The sequence below is a fragment of the Ursus arctos genome, chromosome X (assembly GCF_023065955.2).
Source record: "Ursus arctos isolate Adak ecotype North America chromosome X, UrsArc2.0, whole genome shotgun sequence".
NCBI lineage: Eukaryota > Metazoa > Chordata > Mammalia > Carnivora > Ursidae > Ursus > Ursus arctos.
Genome location: NC_079873.1, coordinates 10258199 through 10285227, shown reverse-complemented (window position 1 = coordinate 10285227; position 27029 = coordinate 10258199). Strand labels below are relative to the sequence as shown.

Below are 27029 nucleotides of genomic sequence, written 5' to 3'. Positions count from 1 at the left end.
GCAGTTAGAGCTCATTCGTTCACCTCGACAGAGAATTAGCTCACATACTGGACGCAAGCAGGTTTTAAATGACGGACTCTGGCTTTGTTGCTTCTTTAAGTTAAGGTCTGGGTTTTGTTCATTGGTATGGTAAGCACAGTCTGGCATTAAAATCACAACCGCTCAGCAGCTACCATTAATCTATTTTTCTGATTAAAATCAGTAGGTCAAGGAAGTCAGAGTGAAGAAGCAGATCCGCCACCTCATTTTAGTGACTTAAAGTACCAATTGGTAATGGTGGCAAGCCCAAGACTTGTCTCATTCAAACTCACATCACAAAGCAATGGTTGAACACGTGTTTTGTTTGTTCATTTGTTTTAACCTCGACAGGTGGCATAAGATCAGCATTCAAGAGCCCCCTTATTCTGAGTAGCATCTTGTGTGTGTGTGAATACAGAATATTGTTGAGCATTTTTTAAAGGTGTTATTTGTTTTAGAGAGAGAGGGGAGGGGCAGAGAGAGTCTTAAGCAGACTGTGCTGAGTGCAGAGCCCCATGTGGGGCTCGATCCCACAACCCTGAGATCACAACCTGAGCGGAAACCAAGAGTCAGATGCTCAACCGAATGAGCCACCCACATGCCCCTTGTTGAGCTTTTTTTTTTTTTTTTTTTACATCCAGCAGTGATCATCCACTTACACGTTTGTTTCACTATAAAAATGCAAAAGTCGAGGGGCGCCTGGGTGGCTCAGTCGGTTAAGCACCCGACTCTGTTTCAGCTCAGGTCATGATCTAATGGGTTGTGAGATCGGGCCCCACGTCCGGCTCCACCTTTAGCATGGAGTCTGCTTGGGATTCTTTCCCTCCTCCTCCCCCTCTGCGCCCACCCCCCCACCCCAGGCTCATGAGCTTTTTCTCTCTTTCTCTAAAATAAAAAAATACATCTTTTTTAAAAATGTAAAGTTGAATGAAACTGGGAATTAAGCAAACTCCTGCAAGTGAGACTTCTTCCCCCTGTTTTGAAACTCAGAGATGCGCAAAACCCTTGCAGAGTGCTTAATGGTTCAGGCAGCTGCTGATAATGGTGGCAACTTGGAAAAAGTCTTGTATAATGATAGCTTTGAGAAAGGCACATGAAAGTGACTAGCTTTTATCTACGCTAACCTGTAGTTATGGTGGCCAGGCGCTGTTCCCTCCACGTTGCTATGTTCTTATTTAATCTTCCTGATCACTTTAAGTTGTGTGGACTGAATATTACCGGGCTCTGCAGGTGAAGATCTGAGACCTAATTAGAGGTGTTGAGGAGCTTGCTTCCCAGGTGGATTTGGGGAAAATGGTGAACTCCCAGTTTCTACAGTGGGGTCTGGGACTCATGAAGACAGGGTGAAATCCCTAAAAGCATCATTGGGTGAGAACCGCTGCTCCACATCCCTGAAGTAAGTACCCATCCAGGTAGTCTTTCCTCCAGAAGGCCTCCTTGGCCCTCACGCCCCCCCCCCAGCATTTATCTGCCATTCTCCCGTGAGTTGAGCTTTGCTCCATCACCGGCCCGTGCCCACCTGCCCCCCAATTCCTCCCGTCCTCCCATGGTGGGTTGTGTGTGTTCTGGGAGGCTGAGAACCAGGTCCTGCTTATTGGCCGTCAGCAACACCCATAGCAGTTGCCCTGGGCCAGACGCTGGGCCTGTGCTTGCGGACGGTCCGTTCTGCTGAGGGAGAGCCCCTGTGATTGCAGCTGCCGTGACGGTGCCCCCACACGAGGGCTGGGCTGATATTTGCTAATCCTAAGTGAATGTTTGTGTCCCTCTGCTCCCAAGATCCCCTTAGCTGCTCAAATGGCAAACCACCCCCCCCTCTCTTCTTAGCTTCGCAGTGCCCAGCACAGTCCTGGCGTGTGGCTGGAGCTTGAGAAATGTGTGTCAAGTAAACCAATGAGTTATGAAGAGTTAAAAGGTTTAGAACGTTTCAGTGTTGTTAGCAGTAAATTCCAAGTTTTTAAAAAGGAAAGAATTGGCTTTCGACACCTTCTGTGCACTTCCGACTATAAGCCTTAGTACAATTTTAATTGAGAAGTAATGAGGTATCTGGATTTTTTTCTGAGTTAGAAATAAAGAGAAAGAAATGCAAATGTTCTGGCTGAAAAGTTCAGAAGGTAAAATTTTAGGCAGAGGTTTTAGACTGAGAACCGTTAGGGCAGTCCAAGTGAGATGGAGTAAAGCAACTATATGAACTGACTGTTTTTTGTTCACGATAATAGTTTAAGTTGTGAAATGATTTCTGTCTTTACCCCGCTGAATGTATTAAAACAAACAAGGGGTTAACAGGTTTGAAATTGAGATCACCTTTCTTTCTGAATATTACCAAATTAGCAGTCATTAGTGAAAAATAGATAACTTTTTAAAAAGGAATAAATACACCAGATAATTAACATATTGACTGATCAGCTATTGGGTGCGAATATGACAAATTACCTGTCACTTTCACCCATGAAGCTTTTCTCTGAGCAGCAGAAAAAGGTTACACAGCAAATCCCTCAAATAGGATTTTTGACATTTTAAATAAGCTAATTATCAGGGTGGCCAATTAGAAATAAAAATGTCCATGGGCCACCTGGGTGGTTCTGTCAATTAAGCTTCCAACTCTTGGTTTTCTGGTCAGGTCATGATCTCAAGGGCGGTGGGATCGAGCCCTGCGTGGGCTCCACGCTCGGCAGGAAGTCTGCTTGGGAGCGCCTCCCCCACCCCCCGCCCCCGGCGTGTGTGCGCTCTCAAATCTTAAAAAAAGAAATGTTAAATTTTCTAACTACATATGAATTTCACAGTACTATGTTCAATTTATCCTTTCTCTGCCAAACCTCAGAAACAGGCACTTTAAAAAAAGGCTACAAACTCATATTTAGTTTTGGGACTTGAGGAATTGGCCTAAATCAAGACTTTGCTTATTTTTCTCTGTTATCGCAAACATTAGGGAGCATTTCTTCTTCGGAGGTACAACAACGGCAGCGGCGGCTTGGAGTCTTTGAAAACTTTCTCATTTTAAGTGCTTAGAGGCATTTCATGTTCCCCCAAGGCAGCCATTCTCCGCTGTGGAACGCATCACACTCATGCTACGGTTCTCAGTGAGAAGTTCCAGTGTGTTGCTGATAAGAAAGCATAGAGGTGTGCATGGATTTCCTTTTTATTTGGATAAGTGTATGCATCTGTTCTTACCATACACTGCTGTCATTCCCTTGCACTTTGGTCTACTCTCCCGAGTCGGCAAGAATGAGTGAGATCCCAGTTTGGGAGCTGGGAATTTCCCATAATCCTCGGTTCTCCCCTGAGAGCGGATGGAGCAGGTGACCGTTATCCATCCATTATCCTGTGGCTGGGGCTGGTTGACAAGCTCCATCCTGGAGCTTTATTGCCTTCGTGGAAAAAAGCATCTTCAACCCCACTCTGGTCTTGCCTATTAATCATAACAGCTACTTTTTATTGAGTGTTCCCAGCTCTTGTGCAAAGCCCGTGGCATGCATTAGCTCACTTAATCCAATGGCATGGTTTATCAGTGGCTTTTCATTAAAAAGATAACTTGATGTTAACAAGCATTGATTTCCAAAGATTTATGTTGCCTTTTCCGTTACACTGTCTTGGCCCAATACAATCTGACTTTTAAAAGGTATTTTGTAAAATTCATGCGTGTGTTTTTGCAAAGATGTAATGTATATTTTAGGAAGAATTATCTCTGTTGAGTGTGTGCATTGCAGATTTGGCGTTTGGACTTTATCCTAACAGAATATTTACTTTGATAACTATGCATCAGGCGAAAACAAGAGCATCTTTGGCTGTGAGTCAGGAGACCTGAAGCTTTAGTCCAGTCTTTCCCAATTACAGACTAGAAAAGGAAAGAAGAGCTAGACAGTTTTAAAATTTTCCTCCTGCTTTAGAATTCTGTGTGTGCGTGACATTTATTTTAAGCCGGACCAGAAAATCAGGGAAGAACTGAACAAAACTCTTCTCGTGGTCGCTTCTGTGAAGAAATTCTAGATTGACTCCAGTGACCTCATCTGAAGGTGAATGGCTTGCCCTCTCAGGGCCCTAGGTGACATTGCCACCTCCATGGCATGGGGGGAGGACAAAGCCCAGTGGCATAGTAGTTGGTTAGCTTCCCCTCCTAATTGCCACCCATCCTTCAGCAGCCACTTTGAAATCACATTAGCTCGTTCTGATCCCACTGCAGTGTATGATTAACTGACCTCACATTGTTTATTGATTGAGAACATGGAATGAACTTTTTTTTTAAGATGTATTTATTTATTTGAGAGAGAGCACGAGCTGGAGGGGCAGAGGCAGGGGGAGAGGGAGAGAGAATCTCAAGCAGACTCCGTGCTCAGCATGGAGCCCGATGCAGAGCTCGAACCCACAACCCTGAGATCAGGACCTGAGTCGAAACCAAGAGTCGGCTGCTTAACCGACTGTGCCACCCAGGCAGCCCTAGAATGAACACGTTTTGAAGTACAGTGGCATGTTGCCGACATTACACACTGTCTTACTCCCCCAAACAGGGAAAGGGTTTTATCCATTGGCTTGTGAGGTCAGTGTGGAAGATGGCATTCACCTGATCTGGTAACCTTATCTTTAAAAGAAAAAGAGATTTGTTTTAGCGATGCATTATGCCACTGATGTAGAAATTATTAAGGTAGACTTTAGGAGAAACTGTGACTGCCTGACCCGTGTAAAGCTAGGCGTGCCGTGCATGGGCACGTGGCTGCTGTGCGTGTCTCAGCGGCAGGTGCGGAGTGTTTGGAAGCGCTGGGTGTCCGCAAGGAAGTTAGCAAAGATCATGGGCTCTGGGAAACCAGTAGGTGACTCCAAATGGTGCTTTGGCAACGACAAAGATTCTGGATGGCCGAACAAACTGTGTCGAAGATGCGGGGAAAGAGTTTGAATAAAACTGATTCATAAGGTGTCCGTGGGGAAAAATCAGTTTTTTCTGATTTACCGTTGTTTAAATATGTTGTTCGCAGATGAAATATTTAAATAGAAAAAGAAAGCAGACTATTTTGATGTTACTTGTTCCTCAGGAACCTGTGCTGACTTCTGGAAATCCTTTCCCGTCAGAAGTGTTCCTAAGTCCTCTGTTGAAAAATCCCTTCTAGAGTTTTTTCAGTGATGAGAGAGAATTCTGTTCTGTCTTCAAATCGCGGGGCAGTTGCTGAGTCCGTTCTCAGCGTCCGTGTGGCTTCATGGCGTTCATCTGCAGCGGTTGTGCAGCCATGGCCCAGACATCGCTCGGGACCCTGCTGTACGGTGTTGGGATCTAGAGGCACGAGTTTACATTTTTGACAAAAGCGTAAACTTTCCCATTTAGCGATGGCGCGCCCAATTTGAGTCCTAAGTACGGCTGTGGAGACCCAGCGTCTGTTGGGCCTCGTGTGCCCGGTCCATTCCTGAGGTTGGAAACTACAGAAGTTCCTCAGATTTTGCCCTTTGCTTGGAGATGCTCTGAATCCGTGTATTCCCCGGTAGGGAGACACAGCGTGCGGTTCAACGACGTGAGATATTTTATTAGTAGCCTTCAACGAGATCGCTCATGTTGACTCTCCATTGGTGGCCCTTCCTACACATGAGGATGGCTTCCATCTGACCGGGCAGGGATGGTTATTTCAAGTTATCTTAGTGGTTTCCGACTTCGAGAGCCCACTGTGTTAGTGGAGCGAAGGACCCACACGCGTTCCTCCTGCTTCTAATTTCCATCCCAGAAAAAGAACAGAAGGGGCAATTTAATAAAATATTGCATTGGCAAAAATGTGACTGTATTTAAAAAGTGTGTGGTTGGGAGGTCTTTGTTTTTTTATTTTTTTATTTCTTAATTTGGGTGGAGGGTCTTTTTTAGTGTAGATTCTCATTGGCGGTAGACGAAACGAAATAGCTCATGTTTTTGTGCAGTTCCTATTTTATACAGCAAGGCACTGGTTTTCTGTAGATTTCCATCTGAGGGCTCTTGAATGACATGTCTACAGGTCCGGGGTGTTTCCCTAAACTCGCAAGAGCAGGCATTCTAATACCAGAAAGTAAATTTCAAAGACTCTGTCAAGCTCCGTACTGGCAGATCTCGAAGATGTTGTCAAGTTCTGTGTCGGGTAATCATACTGTGCTGTACATGAGTGGTTTTCAGACTTCGGCGTGTTGATCAGAATCACTTCGGGTGAGACTGCTCGTCTGGGTTGTTCATCGTCCGTCCGAGTAGGTAGTCTCAGGAAGGTCACGTCTGGAGTAGAGGAGGGGAAGGTGATAGCCACGCACTCACCCGGATCCCCTCAATCTCCCTAGCCTTTCAAAGGCTGACAAATAGCCTACCAGTAACCTGTTTTATCATGGTTAAAAAGTACTAAGTAGATTGATTTGGTTGTATGAAAAATTATGATCCCTGATCCATGAAAAGATCTTAACCAATTTTAAACTAAAACTACCAGATTTGTGTTTGGGGGGAGAAAGCGAAAACCTATTAGAAGTATCAAGTTTAGTTTTTCTTTTAGTCTACTGAATAGCACTAAGTTTTATCCATTTTGTTTCTAAAATATGTTTTTAAGTGGGTGATAAGGGTCTAAATTTTATCATAAAATGTCTTTGTGTAATGCTTTTACCCAGTTTTCCTTTCTTTGTGCTCTTAGCATATGAAGAAAGCATAATGTGACCGCTTTGAGAGGTTCAAGGTCAGTGACATCAGAGCTGAGGACAACTTAGTTGTCCCCCATGCTTCCAAAGAACAGGTTGTTGGCATCTCGCTCCAGAGAATGCCAGGAGCCCAGTAGAATCCATGCCAGGGTGTCCAGATGTCTGTTCAAGCAGTTGAAAGAGCGTTTGCCCTGTGCAGTGACGTGACTTAGGTGGACAGGGACAGTGATGCTGCAGGACTCCTTGTGTGCTCTTCTTTTATTTCTTACAACCATCCTGCTGAACTGGTTGGTCACGTAAGGCCCAGTGGACCTTAGAGCCAGGACAGGCTTCACGAAGCATCTTGTCCTGCCTCTGACCTTCAAGAAAGCAGAGGCTCGGGTGTGAGCAGCCCAAGTCCTCGTGATGCCAAGTGACAAAGGCAGTGCTTACTCGGTGGTAAACACGGCACGCTTCCTTCGTACTGCCTTGGAATCTCGCAGAACTTTCCGCATCTGGTGGGCCTGCTGGAATTCTGTGCTCACGTGCCATAGCGAATGTCACGTGCAAGGAGGGTGGCGAGGGGCTCGAGCTCCTGCTTCAGTGGCCGATCGGCTTCACTTGCGAAATACAGATTTAAAGGTGGTATTATTAGGAGTTCTGACACCGTGACTTCAGAGCAACAAACCAAGCTTGAGGCCCTTCTTGAGGGCAGGGCTCTCTGTGCCTTTTTTTTTTTTTTAAATAAAAATCAGAGGCAAATCTAATTTGGTTCTGAGTACTCAGGTGTTAGCAACGTCCTCCAGATTCCAGAAACCAATTTTGACAATTTGTTAAAGAGTGCCCTTGGAGACACATCTTTTTTAATCTCATTGCCTTATTCTTCTTAGCTCCGTTTATTTATTTGCAGCTTAATCACAGACATTGCGTCCCAGCTGAACCTCCCCAGGGAGGTCTGGGGAGATGTGGGAGTCACGAGTGCCCTAAAAAATCCAGTCAAGCCAGACAAGGGCTCAGAAGTGACCCCCCTCGGGGACAGGGAAAGATCTGGAAGGATGTAATGTCACCAGCTCTTCCTTGCTCTCTCTGCCTCCCCCTCGGACCTGTGTGGTGGTGGTGGGAGCGTCAGGACGTACACGACAGAGACAAGAGCACTTTCGCAGCACCCCGTACAAGGCGTCGTGTGCGGGCTTTCTGTGCGGTAGTTCGCTCACTCCCCGAGCCGCAGCCCGTTGAATGGGCGGCAAAGCCGAGGCTCAGGAAGGGCACGTGGCCTCGGGCGGCTGGGAGATGCTAGAGCTGGGCCGCGGGGCCGGTGGGCCAGGCTGCGGACGCTGGGGAGGAGCGCCGCCCTGCGTTTCACCGGAGGCTTGTTGACTTCGGCCTCCAGTGGCCCGAGGCAAGGTTCAGCTCTGCCACTGACCAGCCGTGTGACCTTGGCCAGGTCCCTCTGGCTCCCTTTGGTGTCGGTTTCTCCATCCGTACTAGGGGGACGGTTAGGCCCATGGCTCACCGCCGTCGCGAAGGCCAAGATGAGAGAAGCTGGGTCCAAGCTTGGGCCGCAGTGTTGGTACAAGGGGCCCCTCGGTTCCCGCGTGTTGGCCTCGCACGGCGCCTCCCGGGCTGCGGTCCCATCTCGTGGCGCTGCAGCCGTCCGTCTGGGGGCTGCGCTGAGCCTGGGCGCCGGGCTGGGAGCTGTGCGCCTCGTAGCTGGCCCTGCCAGGTTCGTGCAAGGGCCCGATGGCAGCTGCGGAAGGGCCAGAACGAGGCAGCGCGGGGAAAGAGAGGCGGCCCCAGGGCTCTTCGTGTTTCCTGTGGTCGGATCAGTAGCAAGTGGGCTCTATTGAGGACTGGGTTTGGAGGGGTCCGGTTCCCCGAGAGGTACGTGGGGGTGCGTGTGCCTGCCTGCCTTTACCCAGCAGCCCAACAGACAGAAACCCCTTAATCCGCACACTGCCTCCATTTCAGGGACGGGGGATCGTGAGCCCCGCATCTGGACCAGAATAAGGTCTCCTTAACTCACCTGGACCTCTCAGAGTTGGAAGGGGTCACATCATCTTTATCCCCATCCTGCCAGGCCCATCCTCTAACTTTCCATCCTCTGTGGTGAGAATTTTCACAGCCCACGTGTCTTGTGAGTTCACCCTGAATTTGAAAATGTCTCGCTTCCTGCAGCAAAACAGGCCAAAGATTCTGGGCGCTGCCTTCCGTGGGGGCACAACAGTGAGGGGTAGGGTTGGTCCGGGGTGGCATGAGCCTTTGTCTCCCACCCGCGTTGGGGGACCGGGAAAGGCAGTGTCTTTCCAGCATGGTTAGCTGGACAAACTGGGACAGGGGTAGGCAGGCGGCGACAAAGAGGAAAGCACGCGGGGTTCCCCAAGGAGGCCTCCTGAAGGAGCCAGGCTTTGGGGCTGGGCCTTTCAGGAAGGGAAGAGGAGCTGGGGAGGTGGCGTGGTTGGGGTTTTGGCAGATGATATCAGGAAAATGCCCCGCAGAGCACCCCGGTTTCACCCAGCTTTGAGGTCGAGCGCCCAGCTCTCTCTGGGTCAGAGAATACTCCAGCCCCCGTGGTTGCTGGCAAACCGAGCAGGAACTGTCCTGGAGACGTGCCTGGGATGGCGTAGCCGCAGTGGAACAGCTCACTGGGGCTTGTCCGCGTGGCTGGTGCACGCGCGGCTGGTGCACGCGCGGTGGGCCAGTTAATTGGGAGCGGTGGCGGGAGGCGCTCATGGACCGTGTGCCACTCCCAGCGAGGAATCGGGGCTCCCCAGGGATGTGATAATGAGTCAGGAAGCACGTCCTCAGTAGGTCAGCTGTCTGTCTCCGGACGTGTGCCTCGTGTGCACAGAAGAAGTGGAAACTTTGCTTTTTTCATCAAAACCCCCTCCTCACATCGGGTTCTTGTTGCTGTTCAGGCTTTAGGTGTGGTTCCATCGTGTTGGGGGCCGCTTCCCTCCAATGTGATGAGACACGCAGCAAGGGTACCGCTTATCTCCCTCCCCTGCTTCGCTCTCTGATCCCCTGGGGTTCCCCAGGGCCCCTGATCCCCTAAAGACTCAGCCCTGCTCAAGTCCCCAAGCAATCTGGACACAGGGCAAGTTGCCTGAGACTGGCCAGACTGTCTTCCCTGCCATTATGTCACCCCTAAAATGCGGCTGTTGGGCCCTCCCTCTTTGGGCTCTGACGTGGACTGAATCCAGGAACAAATGCACCCTTCACAGCTCCGCCTGGTCCCTTCGAAGCTCCCCGTCACTGTCACCATCACCGCCGCCTCTTCCAAGATGGAATTCCTTACATCTTGGACGGTCTTTTTCTTTTCACTCCCTTTCCCGCTTCCTCACTCCCACTTCAGAGGGGAAGTGTTCCGTCCTCCTCCCACGGGGATCTCGTGTCCTCATCTATCCGCCTCCACCGGCGCCTTAAATCTCTCCCCCGCCGCTGCCTTTCCAGCATGAAACATTTGGGGACTCTCTTCCTGTGTTCCCCCTTCATCCGCCTACATTTTTCTCGCGCTTTCCTGTCACTACCCAATTTCCTTAGAAAGCCGGCCGCCCTTGCTTCTCCTCTCCGCTTCCCAGTCCTTCAGTAGACCCTCTGGAAGCTGGTTTCCATTCTAATCTTTCCGTGGACGCTGGTAAGGACATCGGAATTTTCCACGTCGGTGGCCTTTGCCGAGTCTGCCCCCTTGATTGTGGACCACCTCCCCCTTCTCAACCTTCCCCCCTCCTATGGGACAGGGCCCCGCCAGGGACCAGCTCCAATCTCTGCCTCCTTTGAGAGTACTTCCACTAGACACCCCCCCCCCGAATTGGTAGGCCCCCCGTAGGCTCTCCGCTCTGGACCATCTCCCAGTTGTGTCCCCTAGAAAAAAATGTTGAAGCCCTAACTTCTGGTACCTGTGAATAGGCCCTTATTTGAAAATAGGGTCTTTGTGGATGCGGTCCTGTTAAGATGAGGCCGTGCTCCATCCTGGTGGGCCCTAGTCCAACGTGCCCGGCAGCCTCGGAGAGGAAACGCAGGCACACATGGAGAACGGTGCGTGATGACGAAGACCAGGGCCTGAATGCTGAGTCTGCAAGCAGGGATTGCGGGGAGCCACCAGAAATGACAAGAGGCAGGAAGCCTGCTCCCCGAGAGCCCTCAGAGGGAGCATGGCCCCACTGACTCCTTGATTTTGGCCCTCCAGCCTCCAGAGCTGGAGTAATTTCTGTACTTTGTCACAGCGGCCCTAGGAAGCGAGCACAGAGCCTCCCGTCCCTGTTCTCGAGGGGTCCAAGCTGAGTCTCGGCATCGGCCCTGAACCCCCTCTCCCTGGCTGTGACGCCTGCCCGGTTTCTCATGTCTGCCTCACCTGGGCGTGTGCTCTCCACCTGTTCCCCAGTCCAGCGCGGCCACCCTGACCGCATCCTAGCCATCCATGCAACTGCCTTCTGTAGAATTCTCCCGAAGTGGCTCTGCCGGGCCCCCTTCCCTGTAGCGCAGATTTCATGCGTCCCGTGGCTGTGTAGTGGAATCACCTGGGGAGATTCTAAAGCTCCTGGCCCCCGCACACGTGTGGCTGTGGGAGCGGGCTCTGTGGGCGCGCGGGGTTCTGGGGTGCGGATTTCAGAGCCCCACTGGCCAGCTGCGGATCACCAGGGCCCGGGAAAGGAAACGCAGGGAAGCAAAGATCGAGGTGAGGCGGCGGTTGTCAGCCGGGGTGACCGTGCCCCCCGGGAGACACCTGCGGTCGTCGGAACGAGGGCGGAGCTTCGGGCCCCTAGTGCAGGGAGCCCAGGGCGCCCGGCTGGCCCTCGCACCGGGGCTGGGCCGCCCTGGGCGAAGAGATGGGCGAGAGGCAGCGGTGCCGACCTTGACCTGGGGACGAACGCGCGGTCCACAGCCATGAGGGGAGCGCACCCCCGCCTCCTGCTGCAGCGCTGCCCGTGCTGGCGCCCGTCCGCTGCCCCCCCACCTGCTCCCTTGCAGCCCCTCGTGCCACAGCTGTTGCCACCACGGGAAGCCTCAAGCCGCTCCTGCTGAACCCCCTCCCTTGCTCGCCTTTCGAAAATGATGTTCAATGGAGTTTTTGCCAGGACAGAGAGAGAGAGAGGTTCCTCGGCCCTCCAGTGGCTTCTGCTAAACTCAGCTATCAGCGTGAGGGCGGCTCTTGCAGCTTTGTGAGGACACTGCTGTCGTTAGACAGCTGATGAGACAGGGAAGGGATTGGGCTGTCGGGGGCTCCCGTAGGCTTGCTCCTCGCGACGGGTACTCGCCAGCCGGGGGGCGGTGGCCAGCCTGGGAGCCACCTCCTCCAGTAAAGAGAAACAGCGAGGGTGCCGGCCTACGCTTCCGGAGCTTTGTAAGGGTTTTCATCCACATCATCCAAGCTGATCTGTCATCTCAGCTCTTAGCTGTATGTGGCGTCCTTGCCTGTAAAGGAAAGTGTAACAAATATAGAGGCGGGACTGAGAAAATCAGGAAAGAGCCTAAGAAATCAAAAGGCATTACAAACCCACACTGGCTGCAAAATTAGAAATGTCATTCTGGTAAAGGGAGGCAAAAGCTTTGCCAAATCAATAAAGCTTTAGGAAGGTCCAATTATGGAAAAGACCCAGTTCTAAACAGTCCTCTTCCACATTTCTGGCTCTGTATTTCTAGTTCTTGCAGTTTTCAATTTATGCAACACTTTGAACACAGCACAGAAGCATTCGTATTTTTAATATTATTGCTACTTTATATTAAAAGTACCTTTTCTGCTTTAAAGGTAAGATTTAAGAATTCTTGCAGTATTTGTAATTCTTTTCCCTCCAAGGCTCAGATGCTTGCTACCAGAACACATCTTTAATTTTATCATGGGGAATCATGTGAAATAGGAGTCACTTAACAAAAATTTCTTTTAAAACGCGGTTTATTTAAAATTCATCCATTCAGGCACACTAGAATGTGAAGCGAGGCCGCTGTGGTTCTGAGGTTGCTGCACAGGAAGGCTTAGGCCCGGGCACGTGAACGACGTGAGACATGTGGAGGCCTGCTAGGCCCCAGACACGGTGTGGAAAGAATAGGTCTTGGAGAAACTCACTGGCCTTGAGTTGCTTGTCTTGGTTTGGAGGTGGTCAGCATGATGTCTTCCACAAATGCAGTCTTTGCTCCTTACTCAGCAGTGAGAAGAAGGGGCTCGGGGAATCGGGGCGGGGGGCGTGCTGGCTCATTACAAAGGAGGGAGCATCCATCCACCAGGAGAAGAGAGATGATCTGTAAAGAAAACTGTCGGTGCGGCCCCTGGGGGGCGCAGCTGGATAAGTGCCTGACTCTTGGTTTCGGCTCAGGTCATGATCTCAGGGTCGTGAGTTGAGCCCCACGTCAGGCTCCATGCTCAGTGGGGAGTCTGCTTGAGATTCTCTCTCTCCCTCACCCTCTGCCCCTCTACCCTGTGCTTGCTCGCTCTCAAATCTTACGAAAGAAAGAAAGAAAGAAAGAAAGAAAGAAAGAAAGAAAGAAAGAAAGAGAAAGGAAGGAAGGAAAAGAAAAGAAAAGAAGTGACAAGAATGGGAAGAGAGGTAAGTGGGAAGGAGAAGGAGGAGGCTCTGTTCCCTGGAGCTGCGGGGCCACTAGGAAGCTGTGGCTCAGTCTCTAAGAGGCCGGACTTTGGGGGGGAAAAACTATTGGTTGAAATGTGCAAATTTCAGAGGAATTAGTAGTTTGAATAAATATGGAAACATACCTCCTGGTGATTAAATGACTCCCCTCCGAGGAGTCATTCTGAGGCCATAAGAAACCTATAATCTAATTTCAGGGAAGCAGAAGTGATGTAGAAATGTTGGGGTCCAGGAGAGAACAGTCCAGAGAGAATTCTTGACCATTTTTGGTGCAATAAGGTGGTTTTATTAAAGCACAGGGACAGGACCCGTGGGCAGAAAGAGCTGCACTGGGGTTGTGACAGGTGACTGATTATATACTCTCAAGTTGGGAGGGGGTCAGGGAGAGCGTAAGTCTCCAAGGCATTTTGGAAACAAGGTTTCCAGGACCTTGACAGGGCTGGCTATTGTTAGGGAAAGGTCATTTATTACTGTTTAGTATAAAAACTCAGTCATGAGAGCCTTCACATGTGTGTCGGTGGGCCGTATCCTTGGAGGATGATTGCTAACGCATGTCTTGGGGGATAGAGATCAAGGAAGTTTCCAAAGGAATTTCTATATGTTAAAGTAGACTCACAGGATCCTGGGGGTTCAGGCTAAGATCGCCTTTTGCCCTCAGCAAAGTGTCAACATCGAGGCAGCTGAGCTCCCAGAGGAAGGTCACTCTGCCTGTGTTAAGGACTTGTCAGTGGGCTGTAGGCAGTAGGGAAATTTAATTTTTTCTTTTGCCCCCGTTTTCCACGTCAGAAAGAGTAGGCATTTGACAGACTTGATTGATAGCCTGGTGACCTTGATGAGGCTATGTAAGTAGATTATTGTGCATTCTCATGTGTTCATGCCGTTCTCGATGAATTCCCGGTTGACTGGACAATCACAGCCATGTAACATAGAATAGGGACTCAGTTTCTGGCATGTGGTAGGTGCTTAATGAACCTTGGTTGAATGAGCGAATGAATGAACAAGTGAACAAACGAACGAACCAGTCGGCTGACGAGGATGATGCCCATAGCGGCCGACACGAGAGTCTCTCACCGTGGTCTTGTCATGTTCAACGCTCCCATCAATATTTTGGATCACAGGCATATGAGATATGTAAGGCAAATTTACTAGGAGCTGGTGAAATTGTGATTTATTATAAGAAATATTCAGTCCTGACTTCTGGCACAGAGCTCCTGAAGCCCTTGGAATTTCCGGTAAGGGAGAGCCACACAGGTGTCTTTTTCTATGTTAATGAGGTGACCGACTTCTGGAAGCTAACGATGCGGACTGGCTACTGGTAGAGCCGACTCTGCGATTAGAGTGATGGAACTTTCAGTCCCAGTCCCATCCCTCCCCCATCTCCACCTCTGGCCAATGATTCAATCAATTATGCCTTGGTAATGAAGCCTCCATAAAACCCCGAAAGGACAGCGGTCAGTGAGCACATGGAGATTTGGGGACAGTCCCGTGCTGGAAGGGAGCTTGGAAGCATCTCTTCATTTAGCTTCTGATTTGTATCCTTTCGTATCGTTTATAATAAACCCATAATCTAGTATGTAAAATGTTCCTCTAAGTTCTAGAAGCTGGTCTAGCAATTGAATCCGAGAAGGAAGGGGGTCGTTGGAGCCTCTGATCTATAGCTGGTCAGTGGGAAGCGCAGGCGACAACCAGATTTGGAACTGGCATCTGAATTTGGGGGGGGCACAACTGGGGGGTGGGGAACGGCAGTCTCAAGGGCCTGAGCCCTTAACCTGTGGGATCCGATGGCCCCTGGGTAGAGAGTGTCAGAACTGAGTTGAGTTGTAGGACGTCCCGCTGGTGTGGGAGAGTTGCTGCTGGTGTGCGGACCCCGCACGCACACATGTGCGCGCGCCGTGAACCTGCCGGCCAGAGCTGTTCGTAACAAAATAAACCTGGGAAGATAGTCATGGAATAGATCGGAGAAGAAAAATGAAAATTCTCTCGACAAGTTTGGAAACTGGACCAAGATGGCAGGCGCAGGCCTGAGCCCCAGGTATGAGATGACAGTGTCCCCCGGGCCCCCGGAGCATCCTATTCTGAGAGGAATGACGGTGGAGAAGCCCCAGGTGTCTTGCTCCTCCTGTGCCATCACTCGACCCAGATTCTTCTGGAAGTTCCAGTGACTGTTTGGTGGTAAATAGATAACTTTCTGATCGGCGGTCCTCATCCTCTTTGCTCTTTCTACAGTATTTGACAACATCTGACAGTCTATGCCCTTCGTGGACCCTCTTCTACTTCTCTCCTTCCACTTCAGTCTCGTTCCCCTGCTTTTCTCGTTTTCCCTCCTTAGCCTCTTTGACCCTCCCTTTCACGGTTTCCCTTTCCCTTTATATTTAAGAGACCGTGTTCCCTAAATTCTCTAATCTGTGTGTTTTTAGTCTGTGTCTCTCCCCGGTCATCTGTTCACTGCTCATTTAAAATGTACTTGTGGAGGACCTGCTGTGTGCCGGGGACCGGGACCACGTCCCCACCCACCCGCGCCGGAAACCCCAGACTGCCCTTCGCATCCTCCTCCTTTCCCACCCGCATGTATCCAGTGCGCGGTCACCGGGGTCCGTCCCCCCCACGCCCCCGGGGCCAAAGCTTGGCCCTCATGGTGGCTTGTTTGCCAGCCTCTGGCCTCACCCTGTGCCACTCTGTCATTCACACGACCAAGATGATGAAAGACGATGACCCTTGTAAAGTACAGATCAGATTCGTTCTTGTGCCCCCCCCCGCCCCCTCCCCCCCAGCACCAGGCTGCCTCCGGGATCAGCAAGGTGTTCAACCTACGTGAATACTGGCCTACGGCCCTGGTCACTAGCCTTCATTTCCCTCCCCCACTCTCCACCCCCAACACACACACCCCCTGTGCTCTGAACCCTCTGTCGGGAAAATCACCTCCGCAGCACACTGACAGCACCGTTTTCCTGTTTGTGTGCTCTCTGGTGTTTCTGGGGACACTCTCCCCTTTCCCTGTCCTGCCTTTCCCTTCTCTACGCTTCTCTGTTATCCACCCTGCTCTGCTGGGTCCTTTCCTACTCTTGCCTTCCCTTCTCCACCCTTCCCTACCCTCTCCTACCCAGCAGTTCCCAAGCACACTGCAGTAGCCAGCCCAGCTCTGCGAAGCTTTCCCCAAATTCTCTTCCCTCCTCTCATCTTCTTTGTTGTGACACTAGCGTGCTTGCAGCCGGTAGGATCGCGCTGGTTTCGGAGGGTTCTCGGGCCCTGCAGTCTGTGGGTGACTCTCTTGTGAAGTCTTGTGCTTCTTGGAGATGTCAGCACTTGGAAGGTGATTCCATGCATGCGTGTGGAACTGGCTCGAATTCTGCAGACGACTCGCAAATATTGAACCTACTGTGAAATTGCTGTTCTTAGTCAATGTTAGCAGCTTGTATGGTTCGATCTAATACATCCATTTTGTGTCAGTGTTTGTGACTCCTGTTTTGGCTTTCAGAAGTATTCGTCCCTTCAGTCAGACTGACTTAACTCAGGGGTCTCAAAGAATATTATTCAGCTTTACGAGCCATCTCCCATCCTACTCATTACACATAGCTGATTGTTCTGGCCAAAAATGGACGCATGCCCCAGAATGTTACAAATGTATACTCTTCCTTCTTGCTAGTCACAATTTTTCTATCATGCTTTGTCCAACTCAGATGGTTTTTCATAAGCGTCAGTGAGATTTTTGAGGCCGTTAGTGAAGGTAACTTTTAGAATTGTCCCGCGCTATCAGCCTAACGAAAAGAACATGGTGAAGTTGTGAACAAGGCAGAAATGGTGACTTGTTCATTTGCATATAGTTCTTCAAGGTGAACGTAGATCAGGGTATCACCCGGAGAATTTGTGATTTGTCCAATAGCTTTGATTTCTAAGACTGTGATACAGACCCAGACTTCAGAGTTCTCCTTAATTTGAAAATGTCTTCCATATTTAATGTAGACCCCCTTCCGTACTCTGCCTTCCCCCTTCAACAATATCTAACGATAATATTCTTTTTTTTTTAAAGATTTTATTTATCTATTTGACAGAGACAGCCAGTGAGAGAGGGAACACAAGCAGGGGGAGTGGGAGAGGAAGAAGCAGGCTCCTAGCGGAGGAGCCTGATGTGGGGCTCGATCCCATAACGCCGGGATCACGCCCTGAGCCGAAGGCAGACGCTCAACCGCTGAGCCACCCAGGCGCCCCTAACGATAATATTCTTAAGTAATAGCCAAAAAAGTATTTTATTCTGCCATGTGTATAATTGAATGGTTTTGTTAGATGCTTTTTAAACAAAACCAATAGCACAGCTGTCACGATTGTCCCCTTTGGTGCCGAATTGAATTTTGTTTTGGATTTCATTCTCCCTTAAACTGCTGAGGGAGAAGAAGCCCGTCACAAAGTAACAATTGCCATCTTTTGGTTTGAATGCACTTAAGCAGTCTTTGCAAAAATGCGTAAGACCACCCCGTTTGGGCACATCATCCGGTTTTCCCACGAACGTAGTTAGATCACAGATGAATCTCATTCTGACGGTCTGAAGTTGGAGGCTGCCGTGAGACAACAAAATTGGCTGGGCCGTCATTTAAAGGAATAGTTGATTGTGGGTGTGGACTTCGAGGAGGATGGCTCAAGTGAAAAATGAGAAGTAAAATCAGAAGAAAATGTTGGAACAGGCTAAACGGGTTTTCAAAATCTTTTCTAGCTTACCAGAGGCCAGAGGTATTGAATGTAGACGGTTTGCGGGATTATCTCAAACTAAGTCATTAAAAGATCAGGTTGTTAGAGGATTTTGATTCGGGATCTTGCACATTTTTTTTTTTTTTTGGAAGTGTTGAGCAACAAAGCGTCAAACCTTGGAAGAGATTTTTTAGGAGAGGGTGGTCTCTAACTTGTCTTTATGTTCGCTTCTAAGGTGGGTGCTCAACCCAGCCAGCTGGCAAGCTGTGATCGGTCAGAGAACCCTTCACCCTGTGGTTTTCGGGGTTCATCCCTGTAGTTGACTTGAGTTTCTATAAATACCTTTAATAGAGACAGTGAAAGTAAGTGGGTCAACCGAATGCTTAAATCATAGTACAGAAACCAGTGATGCTTGGAAACGTATGGCTCATGACCAAGAAGAAGGCTTTTCTATGCTTGGATGGGCTGAGACCTGTGGTCCCATAGTATCTGGGTGTGCGAGAAGGCTCGTGAAAGCGGCAGTTCGTCATTTTTGGTACAATAATAGCCTTTACGCCGGGGCGCCTGGGTGGCACAGCGGTTAAGCGTCTGCCTTCGGCTCAGGGCGTGATCCCGGCGTTATGGGATCGAGCCCCACATCAGGCTCCTCCGCTAGGAGCCTGCTTCTTCCTCTCCCACTCCCCCTGCTTGTGTTCCCTCTCTCGCTGGCTGTCTCTATCTCTGTCGAATAAATAAAATCTTAAAAAAAATAATAATAGCCTTTACGCCGAACATGTAGACTGCTCTTGAAAACACCCTTTTGACTTTGAGGGAGAGCTCATGAATAAAGCTCTATATAGATACAATCATGCCCAGTAAGAAAAACCGTTCTATTTTCATTTTCATTCCAAGAAGTCACCAAAATGTCAGCTAGATATACTTGTAGCATGTTATGCTTACTTTTAAATACGGAGGGATACCTTTTTATGAATTGGGCTCAAGCTCAACTTTCTCTTTCTGTCACATATGTTAGTTGTAGACAGTGTATGGGTTATAATTCTGATGCCAAACTGCATACAGCTTGTTAAATCCATGTTGTGGGTTTTCTTCCCTCTTAGGTATTTTTTCTTCCCTAATATATATCTTATGATGCATATCTAATATATAATTATATATGTAGGTTTCAGCTAGCGTGAGAGACAAATCCTAAAGAAAGCGAATAAAACAGAGACCGCGGGCTGGTCCTCTGACTCTCTTCTGCCAGGGTCGGGTAAATGAACTTCAGTCAGACCGTGAAGCCCCATAAAACGGTCCGCCGGGGAAGGAAGGAGTTTGCAGGGGTGGAAGCCCAGCATTCTGCAGAGAGAACAGACATCCCGACCAGCTGAGTCACGTGGTGGGAGGGGGCTCTCTCTCCCTTCTCCTCCACATCCCGTCCTCTGATGTCACAAGTCTGTTCTTCCCTGGGAGAGCTGATTAGCATTCAGTGGGTGCATTTGGCCGGGAGCGAGCGGCGCGGGCGAGCGAGCGGCCGGGCAGCGGGCGGGGGCGCGGCTGTCCCCCGGGAGCCGCAGTGGGACGGGGCGCAGGATGGCTGTGTTCTAACTGGGATCCTCGCTGACGTGTGGCCGCCGGCTCCTTGGCAGCTGTCTTTTTGGACCAGTAGGCAGAGGGAAACTGACGCTGACGAGCCTTTTGCATCTTGGAAGGGGCTGTAATCTACTGTAGTGAAGAACAGAACCTCTCAATCACGCGGTGTAAATAAGAGACGGAGGAGAGTCCAAAGGAAAAGGAAGAGGAGGGGAAAAGTGTGTGTTGGGGGAGCGGGGAAAAGCATTTTTGGTGGATGGTATGAAGCCAGCCATGGAAACTGCAGCCGAGGAAAATACTGAACAAAGCCAAGAGAGAAAAGGTACCCAGCCCTCTGACAATAGCCTGTTTCAAGCTTTCACTGGGGGTGCTTTCAAAGGGGTAGCCTGGTTTTGTGTCTCTTGTAAAATAGCTCTGAAACAATCCCTCTGGCAGGGTCTTGCTTTCAGGGTGGTTTTTGCCTGTAGGCTGATGTTAAATTAATAGAGCAGCCTTTCTTCAGCCCATTCCTGTTCCAAATCTTCCTACCGAATGTGGGATTTCTCAGGATGTCTGCAGTTGGTCACCTTGGGTAGCCGAATTGGGGAAACGGTCTTTTTTTTTTTTTTTTCATTAATATAATGAGTCGTAACTTAGGTCTCCCGTTCTGCATGTTATACCCCAGGGGCATGGAATGCGTTATTTTCTGCTGATGCTGGGGAGGAACTGGAGGGGCCGCAAACTATTGCTTTGGTTCCGCTAATGCCGCAGTGATTTGGGATGTTTTCTAGTTTTCTTATTGAATTTGATAGTTCTTTCCATGTATCAGGCCCTGACTGTGACTTGTAATAACCATTTACAGTGGGAGCTTCAGAGCGGGGATGTCAGCTCTGTCACCTGGTGCTGATGGAGCGGGGTGGAGGGTCCCCTGCCGTTTATGACTTGGAGATTTGGAGGAGGAAAATTGGTAAAGGTCCTGTCCCTAAAGGGGAGTCTTATTACAATGTGGACATAGGGAATGGCCTTTTTAGAGAAATGCATGTTTTGCAGAAAGAAAATAGAAGCCGAAATTCATCTGTCTCTTCCTAGATAAAAACGGATCCCAAGTGCCCTAGCACATAGAATCCGTTCAGCCACTGTGAAATTACCATGCAGGAGAGACGCCGCTCACCTGTCTCCCTCGCCCGAAGTTACAGACTGTCCTAGAGGCACAGGGACATCCTCTACACCTGCAGTGGCTCTAGTGTCACCAGCCTTCATGCCAAGGTTATTTCCCACGGCCCTGGGATCGACTGACAAGTCACTAAACAATAGTGATTTTCCAGGGTGGGAGCACAACTCTGTTTTACTTACGAAGATGTTGGTTGAACTGTCTGAAATTGTCAACCATTTTACACCTACAGACATGGCAATTTCCTGTATTCGAGCCTACCGGCAGGCTGGGCTACAAGCCGCTTGTTTTTATACGGAATTTAATAAGCAGCACGATTTCATTTCTTCAATTAATTAAATTTCAAAGTCTGATAAAATCTGCATAACACGAAATTTACCATTTTAGCCATTTTGAAGTGTATGTTTCGGTGGCATTAAGTATTTTTATTTTAAAATTGGCAGTTGAATTCAATCCCTGCATGAAACCTACCTCCACCCGCCACAACGAAACAGAAAGCTTGCCTTTTCTTGTATGTACATATTTTTAATTTATATGAATGAACGAATAGCAATAAGAGAAGCTCCGGTGAGTATTTATGAAGCTGAGAAACAGAGATAAAAGTATTGATTGATTTCCGCGGTGATTAGAGATGAAGTTTGCGGGGAGTAATCATGTAATAGCGCTGTTGGGAGGGCGCCTCTCACAGTTCACAGCAGCGTTTTCCTAAAATAGATGATTTCACGTAGTGCCCACTTTTTTATTAATGTGGTATTTGCCATATTAATAAACCAAATTAACCATTGATAAACCATTCATAAAACCGTCTTGGTCTCTGCAAAAACATACCTTTATTTTTTTTCCCTCTCCTAAAGCAAGCGAGGGGCATAAAACCAATACCAAATCATCACTGCACGACTGTGTGTCTCGTCCTCGTTTAGTCTTATGGGCTGCTATCATTCTACATCAATTAAAGACTACTTAACACCGAACCCACAGGCTGTACTACATCTATTGACCGTCTGTAGGTGAAACCTCGTTCATTAGCTCTGGTTTTAGAGACAAAATGAGAAGCAAGAGGTGATTTCTGGAGGAACCGCAAAATTTGCCAAAATTGATAAACACCAGCTGTGAGGTAATTCAAAAATGCCAGGTGAACACAAGCTATTGTCACATGTAGAGTTCAGGCGTGAGTAAGCACGGCCAGGGCGTGTGTCGGCTGCCGCCACCGGGGTTGTGGTCCCTATGGGACCCGCCACCAGTGCCCATTTGGAGGATGGCTTATCTGCTAATCTTCATTTAGACGAATAAGTTCACATGGCAGCTTCACCCAAGTCAAAACCCACACAAGTATCATCATTGTCATTTCCCAGTTTGCTCGTCCATTGTCATTCTAGGCACACACGCGTGCCGTGCGCGCACGCACACACACACACACACACACACAGAGGCATGAAGTGACAGGCACTAATGTTTCTGCCTGCTTGTCACTCCAGTATTCCTTCCCATTTCATTGGAAATTTATAAGATAAATGTTGATTTCCTTGAAATGTACATTTAAAATTTTCACATAATTGGGGTATGCATTATATAATTCTGGAGCTGGTGGATCTTTTTTGTGTGTGTGCTTTTCTTTTAAGCCTTTTCACAGCAAGGGATTTAATTCCTGAAATTAAATCCTATACATTTTGTCACTTCCCACAGAGTTTTTCATGCACATCTATTTTTTTCCCCTCTGTTCCTCCTTTCCCATTTGTTTTTAGTAGTTGGTGCTAGGGGCTATACCTGCCTCTTAATTTGGGGTATTATTGTCCAATGGGAATTCTAGCTGTGGGTAATTACTACATTGCAGAATTATTTGGATTATTATTAAGAATAGAAATTAAACTTAGCTTTATAAATTGACCTCAACTTTTTTAGGTGGTCTCACTTCCTTCAGCAGGACAACAGAGCTATTGCTTCAGGAGGGCTTTGCTCCTATTTTAAACAAAAATAATCCAAATCCTAAAAAATATATGTATGTGTGTTCGAAACTGCCTCATGGCTTTTGCTACAGAACACCACTATGTGGTCAGAATTCCCCAGAAATATTCAGTAGATATGCAGAAATTTTTAAGGAAAGCAAGCTGGTCTTCTCAGATGATGTAAGAAATGCCAGGTTATTACAAATAACGGTTTTTACATTGGAAGCACTAAATTGAATCAAAGTGTAAGGATTGAGTAAACAGACGCACTGAAATGGAGTAAATGGAAGGAAGGAATGAGACTGAATCAAAGGAACTAGACCATGGGCCTCACTAATAAAGAGATGGAGAGCTAGGCTTCTATTTATTTCCGTGGAGTATTACTTGATGGCAATTCATTTGTGAAAACCAGTGCGTCTGGAAGTACGGGGAGTGCTCCGTCAAGGGGTAGAAAAACAATTGAATCAATTGCTGTATTGTATGAAAAAAAATCTGTGATGCAAATTGTTTTTATTACATGTAGGAAATTGGAATCTACTGAAACAATTATAGTCGAGCTAGTTAAGTGCCTGGAATTACTGCTGAAATAATTTGGAGAGTTCCAGGCATCAAACCACATAGGAAGAAAAATGTAGTGAATTGGAAACAATGTGTGATTGGAAATAAATTCTAGGACATAAGCAACATAAGAAATGAATTCAGATCGTTGACTTGGGTAAAAAATTAACACATGCATTTAAGTTTTTTTGATCACATGTAATGTCTTGTGTGTTTAGGTTTGGTTTTGTTTGTTTTAATTCAAATGCGTGCACTTTGGGCCCCGTCTTATTTTTTTAGGAAGAAAAGTCTTCTAGAATTTGTGGCCTGTGAGCTAAAACCCCTGAGGGACACATTTAACATGTTATGCTCTTCCTGGTGATGTAGAAATGATTTGATTTTGAGATTTTTATTGACAATTTCTAACTTGGTTACGTGAATATGGTATGGAGAAAGTTTTAGATGCAGTTTTTCCCTCTAAGAGTCTGCCAGGGAGGACATTTGAAGAGAGGGTGTCTGGGGATAGGCTGTAGAGAAACGCATGGTGGGCCAGATGGTGCTGGACGTATGTGGTAGGTATGATACAGCTTGCTTTTACCTTATTTTATTTTATTTTATTTTAGAAAATTTAAGGGTGGAGAAGATCTCAATGAGCCATCTGGCACATCTCCTGCTTTTATAATGTTTCCTTTAGCACATTTTTCAAGACTTGGCCTTGCTATTTCATTAGACAAAGAATTCTGACCCATTTCTGGAAATTTAGACTTGCCTTCCTTGAAATTGGGTGGAAACCTCAAGATCAGATTGTCACTTTACAAATGGCGTTTTTCTGTGACTTCAAACTACAAGTTGATTTAGAGTAAATCATCTTAATGACGTGACTTGGGAGCCTCGATGTACCCGAGAACGTGTGAAATAGCCAGTGAGTGTCCCCACAAAGTAAATTTCCCCTCACTGGGGCTCGGTGATTTGAATTGGATTGTTCCAGAGACACGCTCTTGCCTTTTTCTCCTTGGGACCGAATGTACAGCCCTGTGGGATGGCCGGCCAGGAATAGGGATGGCTGTGGGATGGAGGAACAAGGCGACACACACTCACTTGTAAGAAAGGGAGGCTCCAGTCTCAGCTGCACAAATGCACCTGGTTATTCATTCATTCGTTCATTTAATAATACTCTCCTTTGACACATCACCCGTCCTCTAGCCTCCCAGCACACGTCACAGGCGTACAGGGGCGCTTCACTCGTCTTAGGCACCATTATGTAGAGCAGGATCTTGGTTTGAACCTTAATTTTGCCAACTCGGTGGCAGATTAAATAGCAGGACGACAGTGCCAGAGGGGAGAACTTTCCTCCTCATCCGGCCCAGGGACCTGTCTCTTCCAGACACGTGTAAAAAGAGAAAATAAACTTTCTCTTTTGGAGGCTGATCTGCTCAGTTGTGTTGACTTCCTCCCGTACTCAAGCCTTAACCAGCCACGTTCGGTGGCCAAGGTCAGCACGCTTCACCCACGAAGGGCCAGAGAGTAAATATTTTAGGCTTTGTAGGCCACACAGTCTCTGTTGTAACTACTCACATCTACGGTTGTAGCATGAAACAGCCACGGATAGTATATCAACTGATACGTGTGGCCAAGTGCCGATGAAACGTTTTTGACAAAAACGGGGCCGTTTGCTGACCTCTGCTATTGATCGTGGTGCTGGTAGAGCTTTCCTTTAATATCTTAAATAATACCTAAAAATGAAGGACGATAGATCCAGCTTCTAAAGACCTTGCCTAGGGCGTATGGTCTTTCTAAGGAAGCTCAGTCTTTGTCACTTAGTTGGCTCTGGTGATGATTTCGTAGATGCCAGAAAATGTACCAGTCTGCCCCTGACTGAGTTACTCAGCCCGGTCACAGAAATACATCATACTATCTAAGTAAATGGGGGAGAAAAGGGGGGGAAAGGTACAAGGCATTGTTTTGTTTTCCTTTCCTCAATTCCCCATTGTTCGTTTCATACCCACCTTTGGTGGTGACCGCCCGCGGTTGTGACCGTCCCCATCAGCCACCACCGTTCCCCTCAGCCCCAGCTCTACATAGCAGCTCAGATGTCACAGACTTTCGTGCATCTTCCAGAATATAGGGTGGTCTCCTGCCCGTCCCTGGCTCCCGCTCCCTCAGGGGAACGTTTGCAGTCTTCCCTCGTAGAGCCTAAGCCAGGGCCTTCCTGGCTGTGTGTGTACATTTTCCCATTTCTTGCCAGTTGCCCAGCATCGACAGTGTTTTAATAGACCATTCAAGCTGAGGCTTCTCCTTGCAATCTGGTGACTCCCTCCTAAATGTTGGGACCCTGTCCTTTTAAATACAATGTATACTGTGCTCTTTGAAATTTTTAGAATTAGTTTTATATTTAATGCCTCCAAGATTTGGCTCCAAAATCGAGAATAGACATGATTTTCTTTTCTTTCATGTCTAAAGATTTACTGTTGTAAAAAGGCCTTCCCAGAAGTATTGGAAAACAGCCATCCACTTGCTGACCCCATCTCCACATCTGCTGGAATAGGAGTATTTTTACGCTGAACTAAGCATGTCTGGCATGGCCGCCATGTTTTTGTCAGAAAACACATAAGCTTTGGGCAGTCCATGGTTTTTTATTGTCCTTGCCTAGTAGCCTGTGCCTGATTGCCTGACTGTCTGGAGACATCCCCATGCATGAGGAGATGAGAACAGAGAATGGACATATCCTGTGCAGAGATGCAGGGAATTGCATGGCCTGGCTTGGGTGAGGTCAGTGTGGTGGGGGACCTGGAGGTCGGTTTCTTGGTCCGCAGGGTCCCAGGGTGCTGCCGTGCTTTCAACCTCATATTCTTCTAGCAGACATTTATTGGGCAGCTGCTGTGCGTTGGGCATGGAGAGAGGAATGTGTTTTAGAGGACGATGAAACTTTTCTAGACCAAAAGCGCTCGCGCTCCTTGCAGTGCTCTTGCCTGAGGTTGGTGTGGGCTCACAGCCACTTAACCTGCTTCTGGTTCTTTCCACCAGCCCCACTGGGTGTCTTTGCTCTCAGACCCATAGCACAGCCCACATCTGAGAGTGCATCTCCTGAGCAGAGAAGCAAAAATCTAAACCCAGGGAAAGTTGAGAGTTAAGTCCTTTCCAGAACCCCGAAATAACAGCAGGAGCTCGGGACCTGAGACCTCTCTTGAGGCGGCACAGAAGCGCGGCTCACCTCCACACTGACCTCAGAAAAACCCCTGTCGGGCTCAGCAGAAGGGTAGAAACTTGCAGCAGGCGCGCAGGCGCGCCGGGAGGGTCTGGCGGGTTCAGAGGCGTGCCCTCTGCAGTCACACGGCCCAGGCGCGTACCCCGGCTCCTCCTCCCCTGGCTGCATGATCCCGGCATCTCCTTGCCCTTGCTCTCTCCATCTGGAAAGACAGAAGGCTCATCGCACCGATTTGGTAGGATGGGCGTGGCAGACATCATGACCTTGGATTACTGAGGTAACAGGTGCAGCGTGTTCTGCGTGGCGACTAGCACATCGCGAGCGCTCCAGAAACGCGAGCTGCGCTCTCACTACTGACGACAAAGCAGCAGCGAGTAGCGTCCTTGCGCGGGTCTGATCTTGCCCTGGCATCTTCCCCCCGCCCCCTTTTAAACATCTTTAAACGTCTTTACATGTCTTACACGAGATGGTTTTGCTTTCCCTCGAAGCCATAAAGGCTCTCTCTGAAACACCACCTAGAAAAGTCTCCACTCGCCCGTGGGAGAGAAGCTCAGGAGTTTTCAGAGACCGTGCATGGTGCCGATGGGGTTCCCTAAAGGCTTTGTAAGCTTCCACACGCCCCGGGTCAGGCGTTCGCTCTACGGCCCCGCAGCGTGGCTGCTGGCTCAGGCCTCCCCCTCAGCGGTCCCAGGGCCCACGTGGAGCATTCTAACCTGATCTGATGGAATCACTGCTCTCACATCAACGTCAGAACC

General features: G+C 48.6%; 1 protein-coding gene across 7 annotated transcripts in view; it reads left to right on the top strand.

Moving 5' to 3' along the window:
- GPM6B (glycoprotein M6B) overlaps positions 1–27029 on the top strand; it is a 160222-nt gene that overhangs the window by 95382 nt on the left and 37811 nt on the right. Inside the window, exon 1 of one of the 7 annotated variants that reach the window (XM_044391904.3) lies at positions 19385–19761. The exons of 3 other annotated variants lie outside the window; for them this stretch is intronic. In XM_044391904.3, the coding sequence (XP_044247839.1) occupies positions 19701–19761 (61 nt within the window). In that variant the 5' untranslated portion in view covers positions 19385–19700. Of the gene's footprint in view, positions 1–19384; positions 19762–27029 lie in introns of those variants that run through there. 3 more of the 7 variants (XM_048213217.2, XM_026478122.4, XM_026478126.4) reach the window with 3 other exon arrangements.